Source organism: Telopea speciosissima, chromosome 11 (genome assembly GCF_018873765.1).
Source record: "Telopea speciosissima isolate NSW1024214 ecotype Mountain lineage chromosome 11, Tspe_v1, whole genome shotgun sequence".
In the NCBI taxonomy this organism is placed as follows: domain Eukaryota; kingdom Viridiplantae; phylum Streptophyta; class Magnoliopsida; order Proteales; family Proteaceae; genus Telopea; species Telopea speciosissima.
This window is the reverse complement of record NC_057926.1, coordinates 20467722-20493251: the sequence shown is the minus strand read 5'-3', so window position 1 is coordinate 20493251 and position 25530 is coordinate 20467722. Positions and strand designations below refer to the sequence as shown.

The window sequence follows — 25530 nt, the reverse complement described above, 5'->3', positions numbered from 1 at the left end:
ATCATATTAATAAGATAGGCCACAGTAAGGACAGCATCTCCCCAATATTGGGGAGGAACAGTTCAGGCAAATGTTAGAGCCCGAGCCACCTCTAAGAGGTAGCGGTTTTTTCTTTCAGCCACACCATTTTGAGCAGGGGTATCGATACAACTGGTTTGATGGAGTATGCCATAGGCAGCAAGGTAATTTTGGAACAGACCATCCATATACTCTGTGCCATTGTTGCTCCTCAATATTTTGAGAGTGGCATTGTATTGGGTCTTCACCAACTTGTGAAAATTTTGAAAACAAGAAAAAATATCACTTTTGTTATGCATCAGATATACCCATGTACTCCTAGAATTGCAGTCAATGAAGGAAACAAACCAATGATGGCCAGAAAGGGAAGGCTTTCGACTAGGACCCTACACATTAGTATGAACCATATTAAAAGGAGAAGAACTTCGTTTATTAGAAATAATAAGTTGAACGATGTTCTTTGGCCAAAACACAAGCTTCACAAAAAAAAATCATCCTTATTACATTTTTTAACTAATGCTGGAGATAAATATGATAAAGTTCCTAAAGGGGGATGACCTAATCAGTTATGCCATTGTTGAAGTTCAAAAGAGACTAGTGAAATTTGATGAATGGGTGATGGAAGTTGTGGTGAAGAAGGATACCCATCATCAAGCAGATACAATCCACTATGCGTTTTACCACATCAAATCGTTGGCCCCGTTGCCAGATCCTGAAAAACACAGTGTGAAGGAAAAAAAGTTACTTTGCAATTTAGGTCACGGACTCACGGGTAAGACTACTCATGAATAGAAGATTAGAGGTAAAATAAACTCGATTCCCAAGCAAACTTGAACCTCGTGGCCTTTGCTGCATTTTCGTGGGATATTCTCCATCCCAAAATGGTTATAAATATTACTATCCACCCACCCGTCGTACCCTGGTAAGTATGGATTTTTTTTTTCATCAAGCTCTCTCCTATTATCCAACTACTCATCTCCAGGGGAGAATTCTAGTGCAGATGTGTTAACTGAGTTCCTGTTCAGCTCCCTGTTCTTGTTGGGGCCCCGTTGAGGCTCCAGTATATAACCAACCTTACCTTAACCCCACTCCTCCTGCTCCTCCCATACCTGCTAACAAAGACAAAGAGGATCTTACGCAGGGGGAGAACTTTTTTTTGGATGAATAAATAATTCAATTACCAAAGGGAGAAGAAAGGGGGAGGGGGGAGAGGATACAAGCAAAAGCTGACACAAGCCCTACCAAAAAGTAGGGACAAGAAAAGGGGTAAAGCCCAACCCAAAAGGACTCTAAAATATAACAAGCCAAGCAAACCAAAGAACCAAGTCCGGCTCGAAAAAGGCCAACTAACCTTGGTCAATGGGCTCACCGCTTTGAGCATTGATTCTATAATCTAAATGGAAAGGCGAGTTCAATTCCGGGGTGGCCAAGGAGTAGGAAAGGTAGGGACGCTTCTTATGGAAAGGAGGGGAACTGGTGTTACAGAGACGGAAAAGGCAAAGAGAAGGGGAGGCGGGTAGGGGAGGGATCTGGGCTATTTAAATCAGATGGGCCAGAAGGGCCAGACAAAGAGGCACAAAGGGATGGATCTTTGCCAATTAAACTAGATGGGCCTGATGGGCCAGACAAAGAGGCGCAAGAGGAGGGGTTTGGGCCATTTAAACCAGATGGGCTTGATGGGCTAGACAAAGAGGCGCAAGGGGAGGGATCTGGGCCATAAGAAGAAGGTCCATCCAAGGAGGGGCCATAGATGGCCTAGGCTACAGGGGGAGACGATAAGGAGGGGACCACGTCGGTGGAAGGGGACATCAGGGAGAGAGGAGGAGAAGTGGAAAGGAGATTTTTAGATGGGGAGGGGACCACAACGTTGAATGGGGCAATCATGGAGGGAGAGAGCGTAGTGGAAATGGAAGGGGGAATTGTGGAGAGAGAAGGCGGAGAGGAAAGAAAGGATTTAGACGATGATTTTAGAAAGGAGGTGATACCGAGATGTGAGGGAAGCGTCTTGGGGCAAGATTGCAGAGGAGCGGCAAGTGTAGCAATCACAACAGGAGTAGGGACAGAGGGGACTGGCTCAGGATGAAGACAAGGGTTCTGCAAAATAAAGAGGGGAAAGCTGCACCATCAGATAGGGACTCGAGCTGGAGGAGAGAGAATCGATCAGAGTCAGCGATAGCAGGGTGGAACAGTTGCTCAGTGGAACATAGGCATCTGGGAGCGATCGACATCGGGCAATCCTTCCGGCCGGATTTCCGATGGCGGGCTGCTAGGGCTGCACTAATCAGAAGTGATTTGAAGAGAGGTAGAGGCTTCGACAGAGGGGTTTCTTCGCTCCAAGGTAGTGTTAGGGCCTTTGATAGAGGAGGGCAGGGCAGGGGAGGCTTCTTTAGTGGCTTTGCTCCCAGCCTTAGGGCATTCTCCAGACAAATGACCAAATACTTTGCACGATAGGCACTGCGGGGGTCTCCAATCATAGTGAGCAGCCTGGTTGAAGGAAAATCCTTTGTCATCAACTACAAGGATGGAAGCTGGCAGGGGTGAGTCCACTGAAATATCCATGCAAATTCTGCCGAAAGCGAGACGATCTTGGAGCTTTGTTCTGCCATCTGAAAAGAGAGGAATTCCAAGGACCGAGCCAACCACGCTAAGCCCTTCCTTACACCAGAAATGTAAGGGGATCCCAGGAAGAGAGATCCAGATTGGGAGAGAATTGAGATCGAGGCCATGAAGCTGAAGGTATCTATTCCATTGCCGGAGAAAGAGAGGTTTTCTTCCAATGTTCCAGGGACCTCCAGCCATGACTTTATCTCGATCTTCGTCTTAAGCGAACTTGAAGATAAAGAAATCATGATCGAGCAAGTATGTTTCAAATCGACCCTTAGTTTTCCATTACTTTGAAAGAGAAGCTTTCACAAGGGGGAAGGGGGTTGGGATCCCATGAAGTACCCCACTAGGCAGTTATCCCATTTCTTGGTCTCATGGAGAAGGAGATCAACTTCGTAATGGGCTGCCTTGGAGCCACTGATGATGGTGGGAGGAACAAAGTGCAAGGGGAAGCCATCACGGGAAGGGGGGTTTTGGGATGAGAAGAGTGAGGACCATGGTTTAGGTTCAGGGGTAGGAAGAAGGGAGGCCTTGGGGTGGTGGCGGCACCACCCCAGGGTAGTCGGACATAAAGGATAGGGTTCAGGCCATGTTAATTTGAGGAGATTCACCAAAAGTTAAATGGCTTAAGAGGAAAAGTCCATCACTGGATTTTTGACATTAGACAGGGGGAGAACTTAGATACTAGTAATGATAAGAATCCCATTCTGGGGGAGTTGACTATAGTTCAGAAAGCCATTAGAGAATTTTAGAGGAGAATTAATGGCTCTAACCTCAAAACCTACCAGAGAGGATATTCCAAACACAAGCAGCTTCCATCCACTGCAGCACCAGTTCCTATCCAGTTGCTGGCTCTGGAACCGGATCACTCTCCTATTCCAGGTAACATCTTACCAGCGCAAATGTATTAGGGCTTGCACTCAGCATCCTCTACCTCATGTTGTCTCTTATGAATCCCTTTCTCCATCCTTTTGGTGCATTTGTTTCTTCTCTTTCTTCTGTTCGAATTCCCTAGAATTGACAGGAATCTCTTACAGATGTAAAGTGGAAGGCAGCAATGGTGGAAGAAATGAAAGCCTTACAAAAGAAGGATACATGGGAGATTGTGGTTCTTCCTCTAGGGAAAAGGCCAGTTGAATGTAAATGGGTGTTTGTGGTGAAACAGAAGGTAGATGGTACTGTGGATTGATATAAAGCACAATTGGTGGCAAAGGGGTTTACTCAGACCTATTGGATCGACTACCAAGAGACCTTTGCACCGGTTGCAAAATTAAACACTGTCAGAATGCTACTATCATGTGCTGTAAATCTGGGATGGGATTTACAACAGTTAGATGTGAAAAATGCGTTCCTTCATGGAGAACTTGAAGAGGAAGTATATATGGATATTCTACCTAGTTTGTCATGTGATAAGACTAGCGGCAAGGTATGTAAGTTGAAGCGTGCTTTATACAGGCTGAAGCAGTCACCCCTGCATGGTTTGGAAGATTTCACATGTCTATGGTTTCTGTGGGATATAAGTAGAGTAATGGTGACAACACTCGGTTTATAAAAAGGAATGGTGATAAAATAACCATTCTCATAGTCTATGTAGATGACATTCTGGTGACCGGAAATGATGGTGATGAGATCAGTAAGTTGAAAGACTTTCCTTGGTCGAGAATTTGAAATAAAAGATCTGGGAAAACTAAAGTACTTTCTAGGGATAGAAGTCGTACGATCCTCTAAGGGTATCTTTCTCTCTCAAAGGAAGTATATCCTAGATTTCTTGTCTAAGACTGGGATGTTAGGGTGTCATCCTTCTGATACACCTATGGAAGCTATTACACGGCTCAAGGAAAAGGAGGGTGAACCGGTTGACAAAGGTCGTTATTAGAGGTTGGTGGGAAAGCTTATTTACCTATCTCATACACAACCTGACATAGCCATTGCCGTGAGTATGGTAAGTCAGTTCGTGCATGATCCTTATTCTTCTCACATGGATGCTATTCTTCGAATTCTTCGTTACTTGAAGTCAGCCCCGGCAAAAGGAATTCTTTTGTCTCCTCATGGCCATCTACGAGTTGAAGCAGTCACTGATGCTGATTGGGCTGGATCTTCTGATAGAAAGTCCATCTCCGGCTATTACTCATTTGGAGGCGGAAATCTTGTCACATGGCGTAGTACAAAGCAGAACATAGTAGTAAGCTCTAGTGCTGGAGCAGAGTTTCGAGCTATGGCACATAGCATTTGTGAGCTGTTATGGCTTAGATGTCTATTGCAAGATCGTGGTACTCCTGTCCGTCTTCCCATGATGTTGTATTGTGATAACAAGGCTACCATTAGCATTGCTCACAATCCTGTTCAAAATGATCTTACCAAGCATGTGGAGGTTGATAGGCGCTTTATCAAAGAGAAGTTGGAAGAAGGGCTAGTCTGTGTTCCTTTTGTGAAGTTTGCTGATCAATTGGCTGATGTGTTCACTAGGGATTTAAGTGGGAAAGTCTTGCATCCTATTTTAGTCAAGTTGGGCATGTTCGATATTTATGCTCCAACTTGAGGGGGAGTGTTAAAACTGTATTTTTACTCCATAGGGCTATTTTTATCTTTTTCCCATATAGCTGATTCCTAGTTAGTATTCCTAATTGGAATTGGCAATGGGGGTTTTCCTAGTTGGAGTCTGAATATTTGTAACTCCTTTTCCAATATAAATAAAGAGCTTGGTGATCCTATTAATCACTCAAGCATTCAGTTCTAAGGGCTGCTAACACATCCACATATACAATGAAAAATATTCTTTCTGCATCAGATGTAGGAAAAATATGGAATGATCACTACTACAATGTGTCTGTCCAAATTCCAAAATAACTTTAGTGAACTGACCAAACCAAGCTCGAGGCGACGGTTTCAACTTATATAAAGATTTCTTGGGCTTACACACCATTCTGTACTCCCCCAAAGCATCAAAACCAGGAGGTTGTTCCATATAAACTTCCTCATGGAGATCCCCATGCAAGAGTTTTTAACATCCAACTGAAACAGGGGGGCCAATGATGAGTAGCAGCAAGAGAAATCAATACACAAACAGAAGCAAGCTTAGCCACAGGAGAAAAAGTGTCCAAATAATCAACACCATACACTTGGGCATAGCCCTTGGCCACAAGGCGGGCCTTCAAGCGTGCCAACGAACCATCAAGATTTATGTTTACCATAAGAAACCATCGACAACCAATAGCTTATTTACCAGAGGGTAACGGAAATCCCATGTCTGATTTCCTCCAACGCCGACAGTTCCTCAGTCATACCAGCAAGCCAACCGAGACTAGATAATGCCTTTGCAACAGGCTTAGGAATAGAATGATTCTGATTAGTAGTCCAGCAGGAATGGAAGGTAGAGGATAAACCAGAAAGGACACAAAGTTAGAAAGAGGATGTTGGGTACAACTCTGAACACCCTTACGAAAACCAATAAGCACATCAAGGTCAGATGAAACATCAAGAGAAGAAGAAGGATTACCTAGGGCAGGATTAGCCGACAAAGAAGAGGAGGCAAAGATTGATGAAAGGGGGGGTGCCCAAACCTTCCAAAGATGGCATTGGTACACAATAGGAGGTGGTGACGGCGGAGGCAGTTGTGGCGATGGTGTTGGAGAAACCTATAAAGTAGGAACAATATATAAAGGAAGATCATCGTCCAACTCAAAGACAACAAACGAGGAATCAGTATAAGGGGTAGACTCAAAGAAGTAAATGTCAGCTGTGACAAAATATTTTTGTAACTCAAATGAATAACAATGATAACCCTTTTGAGTACAAGAATAGCCAACATAGATGCATTTAAGAGCGTTAGAAATCAGAACTAACTAACCAGCAGAAGATAGAAGAAGAAGAAGAGAATAGAGGAAGAGAAGCACACTGCCGAGAGAAGAAAACAGCAGCCTGCGATAGAAGAAGACAACTTCTATTGCAGGCCTTGGGTTTTATTAATAATAAAGTCAAACTAATTAAGGTAAGCTGGTTAGGGGTTTATTAGAAACTTACCCCTAAGCCCTCACCTATTACATCTTAACAAATAAAGACTTAAAAGATAAAAATTACATATAACCCCAAAGACCCAAAATAGCAATGACAAAACTACCCCTAATTCTTAACACTCCCTCTCAAGCTGGAGCATATAGGTCTCCTGTGCTTAGCTTGTCACAACAGGTGCGAAAATTAGGAGCAAACAAAGATTTAGTGAAGACATTAGCTAGCTGATTTGAAGACGAAACAAACAGAGTCTTAACTAGCTTTTTTAAGACGACATCGCGAACAAAGTAACAGTCCACCTCAATATGTTTAGTCCCCTCATGATAAACAGGGTTACTAGCAATATATTGTTGGAACCGCTTCCTCTAATAGGCCAACCTTGAAGGAAAGGGAGGAAACAATATGTATATCATACAGGAACTCTAACATGCTGGACTATCCAAAAGGGTACACGGGTAGATAAATAATTCAATGAGAGAAAATAATAACTTATGTTCATTGATAAGTAAGCCCCTCTATTTGTAATAGAGGGGAAAATACAAAAGGGACTGAAATAGGCGATGTGGTACTAAAACCTACATAGCTGACTGTAAACATAATTACCCCTAACTAACTATCTCTATAATAGTAGTGACTTAAACCTAATAACATAGGAATTAAACTACCCCAAAAGGACTAGAATACCCCCACGGATTCTGGATTACATATTCCAACACTCCCCCTCAAGCTGGATTATACAAATAATGAAATAAGTAAAGAAAGAAACCAGCTTGAACTAATAAGTAAAAAACTCCATATTAATGCTAACACTCCCCCTCAAGTTGGCGCATACAAGGCACTAATGCCCAAGTTGAACAAAAAAGGAAAAAACTAAGTTGTAGCAGAATCCAGCTTCAAGACGAATGCAGCTTCCAAATAAACCTTCAAGAACTTGAAAAAAATAGGTTTTCAAAACCTGGGCAGACTTGATCTGCAAACTTTCACCAATCTTTAACAGCTGTCCAGTGATGAATCTTTGAATGATAATCTTGAAAATAAGCAACTAGGGTAGCAAGCAGCGGAAACAAATAAATCAGGCAGCAGAAATGATGAACCCAACCGTAGAACCTCATATAGGCAGGCAATAACCAAACATCTTCAATACTCTTCATCTCCCCCTTACGGCAAACTCAACCCAATAATGAAGGATACCCAATGGCAATGGTGGAGAAGACTGATCTTCTATAGTTTGCACCATACATCCTGCAAGTTCTGCTTTCTGCAATCGCTGCAGGTGGAGTGAACATAATCCCCCCCACGTGCAGTAGTACACGTGAACAGATAACGATGATGTAAGAAATAGTGCAAAAGTATAATATTCTAGAATTTTCCAAAAGGTGCTGAGGGTAATGGAAGAGGAAGAAATGGCTATGTAGAGAATACCATAAACTTTCAAAGTGGTTATGGGTATATGCCAAAGGTATTGTATGGGAGGTGGTGAATTGAAAGAAAAAAAAAGCTGTGGGATAAAGAACTATGGACAAAAACAATGCAACACAGTAATCGTCAACCTTCTTTAATCGATCAAACTAATTCTAAAAACACCAATCTGCAATGATCAGATCTGAATTATAAAAAACAGGTCTGATTTTTAGAAGGAGAAGGCACCATTCTTCAAAACTTGATCGAGCTTCACACAAGGAAGAACTAGTGTGCAAAATTCCAAACTATAAACTCCCATATGCTAAATAGAACAAATGAAGATATCCGGGCAGAATTGATGTAATAAGCTTCAACAAAAAACTTGGATCAGTTCTGAATTAATGACCAATGCTAGGACCAAGCTCCCAAAGTAAGCTAGATATGAACTGGTAAAAAAACTTCACACAACTGAATAGGTTCGTAGTTGCAACCAATAACCAATGGAACACACTGTTGTAATCCCAAATAAGCTGATCTCCGAGGTAGTAGATACGAGTCTTGAATAATGAAAGAAATTTGATCTCCAATAGTAGGATACTCAGTCTCAATAATAGGACAGCAGTTGTCCTCATAAAGGTAGCAGTAATATGTCAACCAGTCATGCTTACAGAAACCAATCAATAGAACCAGCAAGTATAAGATAAATAACTTCAACAGATCCATAGGAAGAAAGAAACCAGAGGAAGGAGAAGCCGAGAAAGAGAGAAGAAGGGAGATGTTGATTGATTGAAGAAGGTCTTGTTCTTTCTTTCTAACCTAGATCAGACCAGCTCTAATACCATGTTGGAACCGCTTTCTCTAAAAGGCCAACCTTGAAGGGAAGGGAGGAAACAATTTGTATATCATACAGGAGCTCTAACAGGGCAGACTATCCAAAGGGGGACAAGGGTAGATAAATAATTCAACACCTGCTCGCTCCCAGGGGGACTCGATACCGTGACCCCTGCCTGCTCTGATACCATGTTGGAAGAATCGTGGGTTAGAAAAGAGAGAATGAGAGAAAATAATAACTTATGTTCATTGATAGGTAAGCCCCTCTATTTATAATAGAGGGAAAAATACAAAGGGACTGAAATAGGCAATGTGGGAGTAAAACCCACATAGCCGACTGTAGACATAATTACCCCTAACTAACTGCCTCTATAAGAGTAGTGACTTAAACCTAATAACATAGGAATTAAACTACCCCAAAAGGACCAGAATACCCCCACAGTATTCTGGATTACATATTCCAACATATATATAGCTGCCTGGTAATCGCAATACATCTTCATCGGCTTAGGCACAAGAAATCCCATCTCAAAAAGAGACCTGAGCCACATCAACTCAGCTGTAGTATGAACCATAGCCCGATACTCAGCCTCTGCACTTGACCACGCAACAGTAGTCTGCTTCTTACTATGCCACGAGACAAGATTACCCCCAACAAACGTACAATAACCGGTAGTGTAACAACGATCAGTTGCCGATCCATCCCAGTCTGCATCAGAATAAGCAACAAGATCTATATGTCAATTAGGATGATAAATCAACCCTTTACTGGGAGCACCGTTCAAATAACGAAGGATACGAATGGTAGCATCCCAGTGAGCCTTCTGAGGATTTTGCATTGTTAGAATAATGTACTCCAGAATACCGTGGGGGTATTCTGGTCCTTTTGGGGGTGTTTTATGTTATTAAGTGTTTAGTTGGCTGTGTGGGTTTAGTCCCACATTGCCTAGCTTATATAAGTTGTAACTTCCCCTAGGGGGTCTTTCTCTCATTAAATCAAGCAATTCCATTATTTTATTCCCTCTCTCTGACCCACGGTTCATCCAACATGGTATCAAAGACGGTCTGATCTAGGTTAGAGAGAAAAACCCTAATTTCTCCCTCCTTTCCTTCCAATCGATCTCTCCTCTTCTTCTCCCTTTTCTCGTTTTTTCCTTCTCCTGTTTTTCTCATTTTCAGCCCAAAAACAGGGGCAACACTAATGAGGTAAACATCATATCGATGATTTAGTGCTGCCCCCTTTCTCTCCTATCGTTTTTTATTAAAAAACAGCTGGAAGCCTCTTCTGCGATTTTGGGGTTCCTCCTTCTTGGAGATCAGATCTCGATAAACCTGATCCTCTAATAGAGGAACACCCAATGCAGCCTTTTTCTAGCCCTATGTTACCCTATTCCTACACCTAACTTCCCTCTTTTCTTTCTCTCCATCAATTATTATTTTTTCCAGCCTAAATCCCCAAATCGATTTCACCTTGTCAGGGTTTTTCAAAACCTTGACTCCAATCGATTTTGGGGTTTTCCCTTGTCAGATGCAGCCAATATTTCAGGGATATTTCCCACCTAATCCAAGCCCTAATTGACCTAAATTTGGACCCTTTCTGATGGTTGGATTTGTTTCTACAAAAAAATTCCTTAACCCGCTAATTTGGTTACTCCAAAAACCCCGACTTTCGGTTTCGGTTTTGCCAGTTTTTTAGGGCTGATTACTCCCACTTGAGGACCAATCGACCTCAATATTGCACCTATCCAAGTTTTTGAAGACCCCTACCCCAATCGATCTCTTCTTTTCAGGGTTTTCCAAAACCCTAATAAAATCGATTTGGGCTAGGGATGTTTGCTGCTGTTCGAGTGCTTTGGAAGTGGTTCTAACATTAAAAGAGAGCTCTCCTTCATCAGTTCAGCTTGAAAAATGTCCTTTATCTTTGGTGTAGTCTTTAATGCCTTACTGCTCTACTTACGTGGTTTTTGGAGTCTATCCCCTTTGATGATCAGGTCTCACTCTTACTGGAGATTGATTATTCACCTTGGAGGTTCCATTCTAGCAGCCTTGGTCAGCATCTACCACATGTCTACATCAGCAATTACAGCCCCCTTTTCCCTAAATCGATCTCAATTTCAGGGTTTTCTAAAACCTTGACAACAATCGATTTTAGGGTTAGGGTTTTCCTATCAAGCTCATATTTTGAGGAGAGTCTTATACATATCAGAGGAGTATTCCACCTATATTTCAGCATCATTCATCAGTTATTTTTGGAAAAAATTACGGTTCATTCTGTTGGTTTGATTTCTTCAATTTGCAACCTATTTCACTTACTTATTACTCTATGGCTGGCTGCTTCAACTGCCTATTGATGTGTTTGGTTTTTTATCTTATTTTGCTGGTTATTTTTGAGCTTCACTACCTACTTGGCTGGTGTTATTGATTGGCTTCTGTAAGCATGACTGGTTGATGTGTTACTGCTGCCTTCATGTGGAATCCTGCTGCCGTATGATTATGACTGAGTTTCCTTTTATTGGAGATTGAATTTCTTTCATTATTGAAGACTCGAATCTACTACCCTGGAGATCAACCTATTTGGGATTACACCAGTGTTCCACGATTTTTGGGTTGCACCTACGAACTTATTCAGTTATGTGAAGCTTCTCTGGTTCAAATCCAGCATACTTTGGAGCTTGAATACTAGCATTGTTACTGATTCAGATCTGATCCAGTTTTGTTGAGGCTACTTCCATTCATTGCTGTCCGGATATCTTCGTAGTACTGTCTAGCATGTGGGAGTTTCTACCATGGAATCTTTTGCACAATTGCTCCTCCCTGTTTGAAGATTGATCAAGCCTTGACAATTGGAGCATTTCCTTACTTCGAATCAGATCTGTATATTTTTCAGATCTGAATATTGGAGTTAGGAGTTTCTCCCCTGCAGGGGTTTCCATTCAAAGTGTTTGGTTGATTGATGGAAGATGGTTGGAGCTTTCTATGTTGCCCAAGTTAATCCTAATCCATTATCCCACTGTTGTTTTTCTTTCACCACCTCCCAAAACATACCTTTGGCATTACCCATAACACCCTTGGAAGTTAATGGTAGTCTCTTCTTTACCATTTCTTTTTTTCCCATTACACTTGGCAGCCATTAAACCATTCTGGAATGTTATGTTTGGCCCTATCTCTAACCTAATCTCTCTTATGTCCACGTGCACTACACGTGAGGGGGGGATTATATACAGTATACCTGCAGCCATTGCAGAGAGCAAAACATGCAGGGACACTTGGTGCAAAACATAGAAGGTCAGAGGTTTCACCATTGCCAATAAGTATTTACCTTGTTATTGGGTTACGTTTGCCAGTAAGGGGAGGCTGGTGTTAAAAGTTTTGAAGATGTTTGGTTATTGCCTGCCCATATGAGATCCTACAGTTTGGTTGTTTCCGCTGCGTGATCTTTATTGCTGCCTGACTCATCGGCTTGCTGCCCTAGTTACTTACCTTCAAGATTATCAGTAAGAGATTCATCCCTGGACAATTGTTGAGGATTGGTGAAAATTGATCAAGTCTGCCCAAGTTTGAAGGTCTATTTTTTTCAAGTTCTTGAAGGTCTATTTGGGAGCTGCATTCCTTTTGGAGTTGGATTCTACTACAACTTATTTTTCCCATTTTTCATTCAAGTTGGGCATTAGTACCTTGTATGCGCCAACTTGAGGGGGAGTGTTAGCATTGTTATGAAGAGAGTTTTTTTTCTTTTAGTCCAAGCTGGATCTTCCTTCTTTCTTATTTGTACAGTCCAGCTTGAGGGGGAGTGTTAGAATAATGTACTCCAGAATACCGTGGGGGTATTCTGGTCCTTTTGGGGGTATTTTATGTTATTAAGTGTTTAGTTAGCTGTGTGGGTTTAGTCCCACATTGCCTAGCTTATATAAGTTGTAACTTCCTCTCTATTATAAATAGAGGGGGTCTTTCTCTCATTAAATCAAGCAATTCCATTATTTTATTCCCTCTCTCTGACCCACGGTTCATCCAACATGCATAAACTAGCTCAGAACGCCAACAGCAAACTAGATGTCTGGTCTTGTGACAGTAAGGTAAATCAACTTCTCAACTAAACTTCTATACTGGTGCACATCTTTGAGGGGATCTCCATCATCTACACCAAACTTCTGATGAGGATCCATGGGAATATCCACTGGCTTGGACTCAAGTATGCCAGTATCAGATAAAAGATCTAAAACATTCTTCCTCTGGGAAAGACTGACACCCTTCTTGCTTCTCACAACCTCAATGCCAAGAAAGTAGTGAAGATCACCTAAATCCTTGGTCTGAAAGTTTTGTTGTAAGTAATCCTTTACCTCAGCAATGCCAGCAGAAGATAGAAGAAGAAGAGAATAGAGGAAGAGAAGCACACTGCCCCCGAGATCAGTAGAGGAAGAGAAGCACACTGCCCCCGAGAAGAAGACAACTTCTATCGCAGGCCTTGGGTTCTATTAATAATAAAGTCAAACTAATTAAGGTGAGCTGGTTAGGGGTTTATTAGAAACTTACCCCTAAGCTCTCACCTATTACATCTTAACAAATAAAGACTTAAAAGAAAGAAAATTACATAGAACCCCAAAGACCCAAAATAGTAATGACATAACTACCCCTAATTCTCAACAAAGAACTTTAGGATCCAACTTAGAAACACCAATACAATGATCACCAATGAAACAAACACTACCAAAGACACCGTGTCTTAAAGTAAGGTATTCAAGACTTAAAGTATACTATTCATAACTCTTAAAGGTAATGTCAAGCTACTAGAACTATGAAATAACTATCTCTTATTTATCCCCTAACCCTAGTATTTATTTCTTAATTAAAAATATTATTTTGAATTTTTTTTAAAACTATTTATACCTTAAAGTATAAGAAAAATATAATGTAATGATGAATTTGACACCATTTGAAGTTGAATATTATGTACATATGTTGTACATAATTTTCCATAAGCAATAAGTATTTTTCCTTAATATTATATATATTTTTTTAATTTTTATAATATATTTATTAAATCTGAAAAATAAAATAATTTTTTTAATGGGTGAAAATAAAAAATTAATCGATGGGGCTGTAGAGCATCCCAAGTAGTTTAACATAGATCAAAATCATTTTCAAAAAATCACTATTCATCCTATTTTTTTCAATTTCTTTTTTCAAATAAATCATTTATTTTTTCAGAAATTATAATAAATAATTTATTAATTGAAAAAAAAAATCCGACTCCATCAAGTGATAGATCGGGCAAAGATGTTCAACATATATTAAAACCACATGAATCTGACAAGGATTACAAAATTTTTTTTTGGAAAAAATAGAAAATACCTTTGAAATCTTGCAAATAGGTGATGATGCTCCAAATTGGCACTTGAATCTTCACTTTGGCACTTCAATCTTACTCCAAACAGTGCATTCCAGCCAAGAATCGAAAGAAAGAAGAAGAAATTTGAAAGAGAGGTGTTTTTCCCCTTGGTTTAGAGCCTATCGAGTTCTGTCCCTGCTCTCTCTTACTTTGGAAATGGGTTTTTGGGTGAAAAATGGGCTGAATACAAGTAAATAGCACTTTTGGGCCCAACCGAGATCTCGCCGAGATATTGTTTTTTTTTGTATTGAAAATACCTTATTTTTGAGCCTCGAGATCTCGGCCGAGAAATTGCACTCCTAGGAACCGTCTGTTAACTCGACTCGGTATGGCCCAAAACCAAGAAACTCGGCGAGATCTCGCGAGTTCTGGATCCTTGAAGACACGTGGTGGTAAGGCAAATAAAGGAAGGCATGTAGTTGATTGGGTAACTTGTAGTCAAAACAGCATCAGCCCAAAAAGGTTTTGTCACCTTCATCTCAAATAAAAGGGAATGTGTGTCCTCCGTTAAATGACGATTCTTCCTTTCTGCCACACCATTTTGTTGTGGGGGGTCGACACAAGAAGATTGATGAATAATGTCATGTTGGACCCTCAAAGTAGTGAAGGGATCATAAATGTATTCTTTAGCATTATCACGACGAAGAATATGCAAAGGAGTGTACTGAACTGAGTCTTAACTTCATTCACAAAAGCACAAGAAATTAAGAACAGTTTTGAATGATTCTTCATTAAATAGCATTACCTGTCTGAACAAATTTAGCAATAGATGGCTGGGAAGACTGAGAAATCTGTAATTGGGTAAAGTGTGCATAATCCTCATAAGACATTTTCACAGTCTTAACCTCAGACTAGGGAGATGATGTAGCAGCAGAATCGGTAATAGCAGTACAATTAGCAAACTGGTGCTGTGGTGTTTTGCCATGAAGTTTCCAACAAAAGTGTTCGATATGTCCGGTACGGCCACAATGCTAACAAGTCTTCACCAATCCTAAAGAATCTAAACCAGCCTAAGTAATAGAAGTAGGAGCTATGCCAAATATAAGGGGCTTTGCTAGAACCATGGTACTAAATCTCGTTTCGTTAAGTGTTTCGGTCTGACCGAAATTTCCGAGATACCGAAATTTCGTCGAAATCTCGGTCGAAATATGGTATTTTTCTGTGGGTGTAAAATGCCAAAAATGTCCGAGATTTCCGAAATTTTCGAAACGAGATGACCGAAATTACCAAAATTTCCGAAACGAGATGACTGAAATTTCCGAAATTTCATCGAAATTTCCGAAATATTCGAAATATTGCATTTTTTCATTTCGGACTTGCATTTCGTTTCGGACAGGTCGAGATACTCGAAATATTCGATATCTCGACCGAAATTTCGCGAGTTTTAGTACTATGGCTAGAACCAGCCCCACGGCTTTACGACTATCACCAATCCCTATCCCACTACTAGGCCCACGGTTAGGTGTAAAAGAGACCAAAGCTGAATTATCCACAACAGTGGAATCATGAGAAGTCTCACGAGATACTTGTAGAACTCGTGAAAAAGTGTCTAAAAGTGTGGCTAGCTAATCACCACCAAGTATCTGGGAAACAGAATCAAACTCCTTCCTAAGACCACCTAGAAATCCCATTACTGCGAATTGCTCTCGCTGGTTCTGCATCTGTTGCACATAAGAAGTGATAGGAAGTAGGGAATTCAGCTCCTCATACATCTTCTGAAAATCAGGAAAGTACTGGGTCTAGGGGTGACCCTTTCTATCAGCTTTGTAAAACTCCTGAGACAACTCATGAATACGAGACAAGTTGTTCTACCCAGAATACAGAACATTAAGATAATCCCATAACTCCTTAACTGTATCAATATGAGTCACCAAATCAACAATTTGATTTTCCATAGAGTTCAACAACTGTCCCAAAATATGTGCATCAATGGTATTCCATGATTCATCATAATCTTCTCTTTTTTTTTTTTTTTTTAACCCGAATATTACCTGGGACCCAGGCCAGCCCCTGAAATTTTATTAGTATTCAAAAAATGAATAAAGAATACAAGGGGGGACATACCACCTTACCTTGACCCAAAAAGGTGAACCAAATCTGGACCCAACCCCAAACAATCAAGTTGGGAAAAGCCTATACACTACTTTCTTCAGACTGGCAAGCCAGCTCTGTCTTCCCGAAGAATACGCTGCAGCTCCCCTAATGGCTGGCTTCCAAACTGGTACACAATGGAAGAACCTGAGTCACACGCTAGATTTGCCATCCAGTCAGCCGCCCTGTTACTTTCCCTATATGCAAAGGAAATCAGAGGCCGAGTAGAATCAATTAGGGCCATGATTTCCTGGAACCAGTACCATCCCCTCTAAAGGTTACACTTTTTTAGATTAACCATTCTAACCGTGGAAACAGAATCGGAATTAACCACAAACTCCTTAAGGCCTAAATCTTGGCATAGTTTCAAATCATCTCTCAGAGCTCTTAGCTCAACAATCGAATTTGTGCAAACACCATAGAAATTTGAGAAGGCTGCTAAGACAACACCCTCCTTATCCCTGATTACCCCTCCACCCCCGCCAACTCCTGGATTACCTCTACAAGCTCCATCCACATTAAGCTTTATTGAGGCGAAAGGAGGACACCAATAAACTGGGAGAGGACGTTTCAGCCGGAGGGGAGGAGCCGAAAAACCAAAACCCTATAAAATCAAACCATCTCTGCAGGAAGTCGAGCATTTAATCTTTGGTGGGTACGGAAGGCCTTTCACCCAGATTTTAATGCTTTCAATAATAGAACCTGCAGAGCGCCTTCGTTCCCCATGCCTCTTGTTATTCCTTTCCTTCCAAAGCTCCCAAACAACCAAGGAAGGTAAAAGCCCTGTAACATAGGCAATGAGGCTGCTACAACTCGCCGATTCATGCCAAAGAAGGATACAGCTTCTGACGTCCTGTGATGGCAGCACTTCAACATCAAAGACACATGAAAAAGATGTTAAGAATAGTAGTTTCAGGGGTATTCTTGTACATAACCCCATGTATTTTATGTTTCTTCTGTTATTTGTATAAGGCCAGGGGCCCCTGTGTAATTTCTAATTCTTTTCAGTATAAGCAAGTTAGTCTCTAGTTTGAGACAAAACAGATTTATCACCAAACCGTGTTTGCTCCTCTCTTCTCCTCTCTTCTTCTCCTTCTTCTTCCTTTCTAAAACTGAACAAAAAAACCCCACACCTTTGTCGGAGTGCCTCCTGAAATCAGGCAATGATCTATGGTCTCCCTCCTTGGGCTTCCGCAACAATCGCATCTGGAAACCAGGGGAATACCCACAGACATTAAAGACCCATCTGTAGGAATTTTCCCATTAAGTAGCTGTCAAGTAAAAAAGGCTATCTTTGTGGGCATATTTTGGTTACAAATCCATCTAGCATAGGTTACCTCAGCTGACCTGCACCACACCTCATTCCAGGCCAATTCTTGACAATGTTCTTCCATTGTTCAAAGTTTGTAATTCCTTCGAACTTCTTCTCAGTAATTCGGTTAGATGACGAAGACACAACCTCACTAATGACACTTTTTGATGGTTCAGGCATTTCAACAAACACAAAATGGAATGAAGTTGCAATACATACCAAGGATTCAGAGAAATAGCCGAAACCCTGAAAGTTGATGCTCGATCTCAAGACCCTAAAGCAAGCTTGATTTCCAACTTCTAACTCAACGAGGATCAATCTCCAACCACTTCACTGAAAAAAATCGATCTCCAATACCTTGATAAAAGTTGATTTCAAATCTCTGTTGCAAAAGTCGTTCATAAACCCTGACAAAAGTCAATCTCCAATTCTGCCCCCAAAAATTAATCCAGAAACTTGATGAAACTTGATTTCTAAGCTCTTGAATGTATTCGTCACTCCATAAATCAATCACCACCAGCAAAAAAGACCTAGTTCTCAATCTTCAATCATAAACTAGTCTCGAAACAGTCCTAAAATACAGCATAGGGTGCTGCACCCCTTTCAAACAAAAATTGACGAAACTCTCAAAACTCGAACTGAGATGAATCAATCAATGATAATTGAAACCTTAAAAGGGAGGTGACAAGACAGTAGGAAAGTTTTAGCAGTCCCTAGAGATCTTGCTCTGATACCATGTAAGTAATAATAAAAGAGAAAACAAGAAAGAGGAGAACTGTGAGAACTGCGAGAACCGATGTGTTTGTGTAACCCTTGGGAGTTTTCCACTTAGTGTTGGAGCTCCCACTTCATTCAATATATATTCACTTAAAGGACACAATAGGGAAATAAGAAAGAAACAAATAAAAATAATACCCAAACTACCCTTGACTAGAACCGAGACACTAAACAGTCTCTACTAATATTCACCAAATGTAAGCTTTTTTTATATGAACCTTGTTATTTCCACTCAACAATTCTTTCTCTATTTCTGCATGGTCTTTGGAATCTCTTTCCTGAAGTGCGAGACAGCTGTAACTTAAACCTTTGAAATGAATAACCTTTTCATGCTGTTAAATTGTGACCCGGTTGGCAGTCTCACTTTCTTCTTCTTTTCTCTATTGCGCTAATGTGATTACTGGTTTAGTTTCTGATTTTGTTTGACATGCTTTTCTTTGTGTGTGTGTGTCTCTTAAATTGAATGACTCAATCTATGATGGCAGCATTCTGATCATCTAGCATGTTTGAAAACTTTTCTGTGTGTGCTGTTGGATCTCATAACTTAATCTTTAATATCTGCATTTTGATCTTCCTTGGGTGTCTGAAAGATTGATTTTTTTTCTTTATAGAATGTAACATTCTAGCATAAATTGTTTCAGAGATCCAAGTATTACTAGTAGTTTTGTCTTTCCTAGTCATGATGTTTCTCTGAGTTGAAGTTCCTTAAAGCATGTGACAATCAACGCTAACTTACTTCTATCCATTAGTGTGAAGAAGTTTGCCGCCTAGCATTAATGAGACGCTACCGTCTTATTCCCCATATTTATACTCTTTTTTATAAGGCTCATACCGAGGGTACTCCTGTTGCAGTTCCTACATTTTTTGCTGGTAGGCTTTCTTACCTTCGAGGACTTCTATTCCTAACTTAATGAATTTGGGATAATGGATATACAATGTTCATGGGGCTGTGAATGTTGCTTTTCGGATTTTGCAGATTCCAAAGATCCCAGCTTAAGGAATGTTGAAAATTCCTTCCTGCTTGGCCCAGTTCTTATTTATTCAAGGTAATTTGCATGCAGGATTGAACTCGTAGCATATTACGTCTTGAGTTTCTTGCTCATTAATGTGACTTGAATTCTCTTTTAATGATGCCACATTGCCACTATTTGAATCACTCACTCCTCGTTTTTGCTATATAACTATATGGGAAAAACTCCTGATAACATTTTTCTAGTAAAATTGGTCTTCAACATGGTAACTGGAAAAGAGCTCTTTAACTTTTGATATAAAGGAAACCAAAACTCAAATAGTACTTTCAACTACAGTGTCTACAATTTTTTGGGGGCTCAAAATGGAAGGAAGTGTCTACAGTTCAAGTACTGTTCAACTGATTAGTCAACAACTCTAACTCCCTAGTGACAAAGTTCTTTTTTTATTGCTCTCTCTTCTGCATTGGGGGGATGGACATTTTCTTGGAGTCTTTTGTGCTAGTGCGGACTTTCTCTGCCTCACTCTCTGTACCTGTCTCTATGTTGTCCAAGACAGTAAATTAATCTATTAGGGTTAGCATGTATGGATTCAAGTGTTATAAAAAGTTTTTTAGGTCTCCAAGGCTTGCCTATACTTTTTTGTGGTTAATATTTCTTGTCTGTTTGCACGGGTCACTAAGTGAGTTTACTGTTTTATATTGCGTATTGCATGCAAAATTAGAAAGTTTAGCATAAATATTGTGATAGTGAATGTTTGAATATTTATATTTATTAGAAAGAGATTCTATTGTAGGACAGGAAGTAACAGTTTTGAAGTGTTCATTGTATGACAAGATCCAACGAAAGGGATCTGAAAGAACCATCCATGACTAAATCAGAGCCAAGTATTTGCAAGAAAGGAGCTGCCGATAACTTATTTGGGAGCCCCTCTCTATGCTGGAAGGCTTACAGTTTGTTTCTTTGATGATCTGGTTGGAAGGATAAGAAACAAGGTGGCTGGTTGGAAAGGGAAGCTTTTATCTGCTGGTGGGCGTGTCACTCTGCTAAAACATGTCCTTGCCTCTATTCCCATCCATGTTCTTGCAACTTTGGAGCCACCAAAGGCCGTCTTTAGGAGGATCTATGGCATTTGTGCAGATTTTCTATGGGGGAGCTCGGAGTGGGGAAGGTGAAGGCACTGGGTCAGTTGGCAGAAGGTTTGTAGGCCGTTTGAAGAAGGGGGGGGGGGGGGGTTGGGGGTTAGGCTGTTGGAGGATTTCGGCCTGTCTCTAAGGCTCAAAGGTTTACTGGAGAATCCTTGCTGATCACTTTCTTTGGAGTGCTTTTTTCGGGGCCAAAGTCTTTAAAGGTAATCATATTGCATATTGGGCTTGCCAAAGAATTGATCTTTGTCAAAAAGACACTTCTTTTCAATACTCAAAACCTTGGCCCTTTCTCTTTATTTATAATGTTTGATAGACATTACAAGTATAGAAACTTCCTATCTGGGGGTTTAAAAAAGAAACTAAACAATAAAATAGAAAGTTCTTGGAAATAGAAACTCTCACTAAGCCTAGCTATTGACAAAATAGCATTACAAAGAGTTAAAAACCAATGAAAATTATAACTAGAGATTTAGAAACTCAATGATCTTGGCAGCTTTGATATCTCCCACGCCACCTGTCCAAATGGGGACCCACTAAAGATCTTCATGAACAGTACGACATGAATGGTATATATGAACAGTACCATCTGAACGTCTTCTTCCTTGAACTGCATTACAATTTCTTATGTAAAACTTGGAATCTGCAGAACATGTGAAGCTTGATCCTATTTTTATTTTTAAATCTCTCTCTCTCTCTCTAATATTTAATGATATCGTCATGACTTTGGAAGTGCAATTCACTGATGCCTTCAAGTTGTGACTTAGGTGAACTGCATTTTACTGAAAAGCGGTACTCCACTATCTGGTTTTCAGGGGAACTATAATTCATGGGAAATACTTCTATGGTTCTATTACATTGCTTCCATTCACCACTGCTTTCACTGTAAGTTCATGCAATTTTTTAGTGTCAAAACCATTTATTTGATTAGCTGCTGAATTTTGTTTTAACATTCTTCTGAAATCCTTTTTTAGCTATCCTTCCTTTGAAATCTTTTCCTTTTAGTTTCAGAGTATTCATCTTCAGTTAACAATCTAGATTTTATGTCTGAAATGATGGTTTTCTTTCTAATGTTTTACCATTCTTACTTGCTTTTCTTATTTTGTATCTTATGTAGGTTCTGCCATTACCTAACATCCCCTTCTTTTGGGTCTTATTCCGTACATATTCTAACTGGAGAGCTCTCAAGGTGTGTGAACGATGTGATGTTTCAAATAGTTGTAGATTTTTGTAATGTTTTATTTTGATGTCTATTATCATTGCATCTTGCCCATTTTGATGCTAAACTGAAGATCCTGTTATAAGAGTCATCCAAGTAAATAGGCTGCAGTGTTGCTCAAGTAGTAGTTGTTGTTTTCTTAAATTACTTTAAGAGCTGGTTGTCTATGTCTTCTCAGGCAGCTGATTCCCTCTTTTCAATCTACATGCAGTGCACATCTGGTTTAATAACTATTATTCGGATATGCTTGTAGACTTTTTTTTGGTGTACACAACAGATCTTCAGTGTGCTTTTGAGAGATGGTTTTCCTTGTTCTTCCAAAAAGCCTCAATATTGTCCACTTAGGTCTGGTTGCAGTTTTTTTGGTGCACTTAATGTTGGACCTAAACATGGGCGTTCTTTATATGGATATTGTGTTTTCATATATGTATTACTGGAAGCCCGATAGTTCTCTTTATTTGCTGACATTGTGCTCGTCTTTGGTACCCAATTAGATTCTGAATGCAAGAGAATTAGTAATTAGATTGGCATTTGATTTGATTACTACATTGTGCTCGTCTTTGGTACCCAATTAGTTTCTTTTGGAAGGCTGGTGGTGGCGGGGGCTGGGAAGGGGGTGGCGGTGGCAGTGGCAGTGGTGGTACTGGCGGTGGCGGTGGTAGTGGTGAGAGACCATTAGGAGAAGAAAAAGGGTGTTGTTTTATTTTTAACATGAAATTACTACTTTGCCCATCAAATTAACCATGTGGTCATTATAAAGCAAGAGTGAAATCAAATGAAATAAAAATTCTGAAATAGCTGTTTTTATTCCATTTGATTTCTATTTCACTGAAATATGGTGCAAAAATCAAACCAAACAATTTCCGAAATAGAAATCACCCCATGAAATAGAAATAGAAATTGAAATCATACCAAATCAGGCCTATGTGGTTGAAGAAGTTTCATTCCATTTAAATTCAGATACGAGGCTGAATTGCTATTTTTTTTTTTTTTTGGGGGGGGGGGGTGGATACCACTCAGTTTTCTAATTAAAATTTAGCTTAATTTATGGGTAGAACCCAAAACCCTAAAACCTTGAATCTGTGAGCTTCTGCCAGTCTACACCCTACCTATGAAGCCCTTTTTTGTAGGACACTTGTTCATCCTGCATCCAATAATAATAATGATCATTTTGGGCTTTTGCCATTTAGATTATCAGAATAGTAGGTCTATGTACTTGGATCAAAAGAAAACCTTAAGTGCACATGGATTATTTTATAAAGATAGCCCTTGTTAGAATGTACATCTAATCTACTTCATAGAAAGGGTCCTTGTTGAATGAAATTTTCTTAAATTCTCGTAAAAAAAAATATAGAAAAAGGGATGACAATTGTTTTTATGCCCCTAGAAATAAGACAACTCAAAATAGAAGCCTACCTCTAATGTCTGGGCTCTCTTAAAAGTTGTGAATATTAAACTGTGAACTTGAACCAGAGGCAAGTGCCATCGAAATAGTTACTGTAATATATAAAACCTTCTCCTCTCTCTTTCTCTGTCTTGTTTTTTTTTGCCCAAAAAATATTTTGATGTGTTGCTTTGAATGGGTGGGTGTTGGGTTCCTCTTTATGCTGCTTATGGAACTGAATGAGGTCATTAGTATATTTTTCTCAAAATGATTTTTCAGGGAAGTGAAAGGCTTCTTCTACTAGTCTCAGACGGTTCAGCAACACCGAATCCAGTCCTGACAAATGACAGTACGGAGGAAACCTCCGACGATGATTCTGACTGCAGAACCCCCAGTTTGCTCAGTCCATCATGGGTAAGGAGTTTTCACTTGTAATTATCTAAAAAAATTCAACCCCTGCTCCGTCACCTCTTCCATTTTCTTTTTTATTGCTGGAATTTCTGAACTTTTTTATTCATGTCTTGCATTTCTTGTTTATAAGTTCATTGGGGTTTGGAGGAAGAAGATGAGGAAAAAGGTTTATTAAAGTGGCAGGCCAAATTGCCGAAGAATGTGAGCTATTTATTATACAGGGCATAAATCTGAGACTAGGTGTTCCAAAGCCCTGGTGTAGGTAGCTTTGGGCCCATCAAAGTGAATAAATTCCAAATATAAAAGTTCAATGACAATTCTGTAAATTCTGAAATAGTTTGGGACCCTTTTGGTAGGGTTGAACAGGAATGGGGACCAAATGGAAAAAAAAAATTGAAGGAAAGGACTAAAATGGAGTTTTAAAAGAAGACTGGGAGTGGAACAGAAGAAAATTCAAAAAGGTAGTGCTTTTGTGTAAATTTAACGAAAACTGTCATTTGTAATTTCCAGAATCTAATTCATCTTCAACCTCACGATGAAAAAACCAGCGGTGGCTGGGTTGCAGAACTCTTTCAATCGATGTCCAACTGACCTGAGGGTTGCTAACACGAAAACCTGCTTATTCCAGCCGATAATCACCCAGAATAACAAGTAATACAATAATATGTAATTGCTGAAACTGAACCTGGCGGTACTCTAGGTGCCAGCTGCAGTTGCTGATTTGCAACTTACACAGAAGGATGATTTTTGGGACGAGGTTTACCAGGCTGAAGAGACAAGCACTAGAAAACCCATTAGAAAACCAAAGGGGCTGAAACTAAGATCGAATGGAGGTCTTAATAGGTGGATTATGTGTCTAAAAAACTGATGGTTAGATTTGGAGAAACAAGTGTGAACAGCAATAGAAACGTAAGAAAATCAGAATTCAGTAACTCATAAGAAAAGCAATAACTCACCAATTGCTGGTCAGATACCTTTAAATTCTGGTCAAAGGTAGTATGGATGAAGGAGAAAACAATATCAAAAGGCGAAACCCATTCAATGGCTGGATTGGTAGGAATACAGACACAAACTCTGCAACCAGAATATTTTCGAATGGTAACATTTAACTGAGAACTGAAGAAAAATCTGCAGAAGGGTGAGTGAATAACAGTAAAATAACAAGAGAAGAATGGAAGGGCATGAAGGAAAATATGGAGTGAGAGATCAAACCCAACTTAAGAGCCGATGGGCCGTCGGAACAATAGACCAAAAACAGAAACCAAAACTGGAAGAACACAATGCCGCAAGCAGTTACTTAGTCTTCAAGCTGCAAGCTGTACTGCTGTAGTACTTCTCAGTCTTCAAACTAAAGTGTTTAGGACAGTGAAAGGGCTCCCACAGCAATAAGGATTATGCATTGAAGGATATGGCTTGGCTTCACCACCCACGATTCCAAGGTTTCACCACCTTGGTTGCACTTGATTCACCACAAGGCTACTGCTTCATTGAAGAGACACAATCGGTTATTTGCCAAAATTTTGGGCTGTAGTAGCCCTCCTCTTGTATTTATAAAATTAAAAGTATGGGTTACAAAAATAGGAAGTGATTGCTACTAAGTAGATCTGTACATCACAGCACACAATGCTCTAATTGCTCAACCAATGGGAGATAGCGCGTCTGAATATCTTGCGCACTTTCACGTGATCCAATGGATCTGATCTCACTTAAGGATTACCTGTAATGCTCCAGAAGACTCTAGAAATAACACACCATATACTTAACACCTTGTGGTTTCTCATCTTACCAAGAGCTACTTTGGTGGGTCTCTCTTTGAGACCATAGATCGAACAACTTAAGAGCAAGACAACGCTTAGAAAAAAATTATTAAACCAAGTCATAGTCGTGAGAGCCTCCGTGCTATGGCCTGATGGCCATGTCCAGCTGTGGCCATTGTGCCTTGCCTTTAGGCAGGCTGGTGGCATGGCTCCTGATG

At 40.1% G+C, this 25530-nt stretch overlaps 1 protein-coding gene and 1 long non-coding RNA gene across 2 annotated transcripts in view; one reads left to right on the top strand and one right to left on the bottom strand.

The window, feature by feature from the left end:
• Positions 1-25530, top strand: part of LOC122645937 (alpha-glucosidase 2-like) — a 133173-nt gene that overhangs the window by 105332 nt on the left and 2311 nt on the right. Inside the window, exons 13-14 of the mRNA XM_043839356.1 lie at positions 19178-19298; positions 19405-19474. Of these exons, the coding sequence (XP_043695291.1) occupies positions 19178-19298; positions 19405-19474 (191 nt within the window). The remainder of the gene's footprint in view (positions 1-19177; positions 19299-19404; positions 19475-25530) is intronic.
• On the bottom strand, positions 5924-23935 carry LOC122645938. The gene is made up of 3 exons (XR_006330538.1): positions 23793-23935; positions 19811-19814; positions 5924-5934 (listed from the first exon to the last, which is right to left on the bottom strand). It is a non-coding gene; the product is annotated as an uncharacterized LOC122645938 (long non-coding RNA).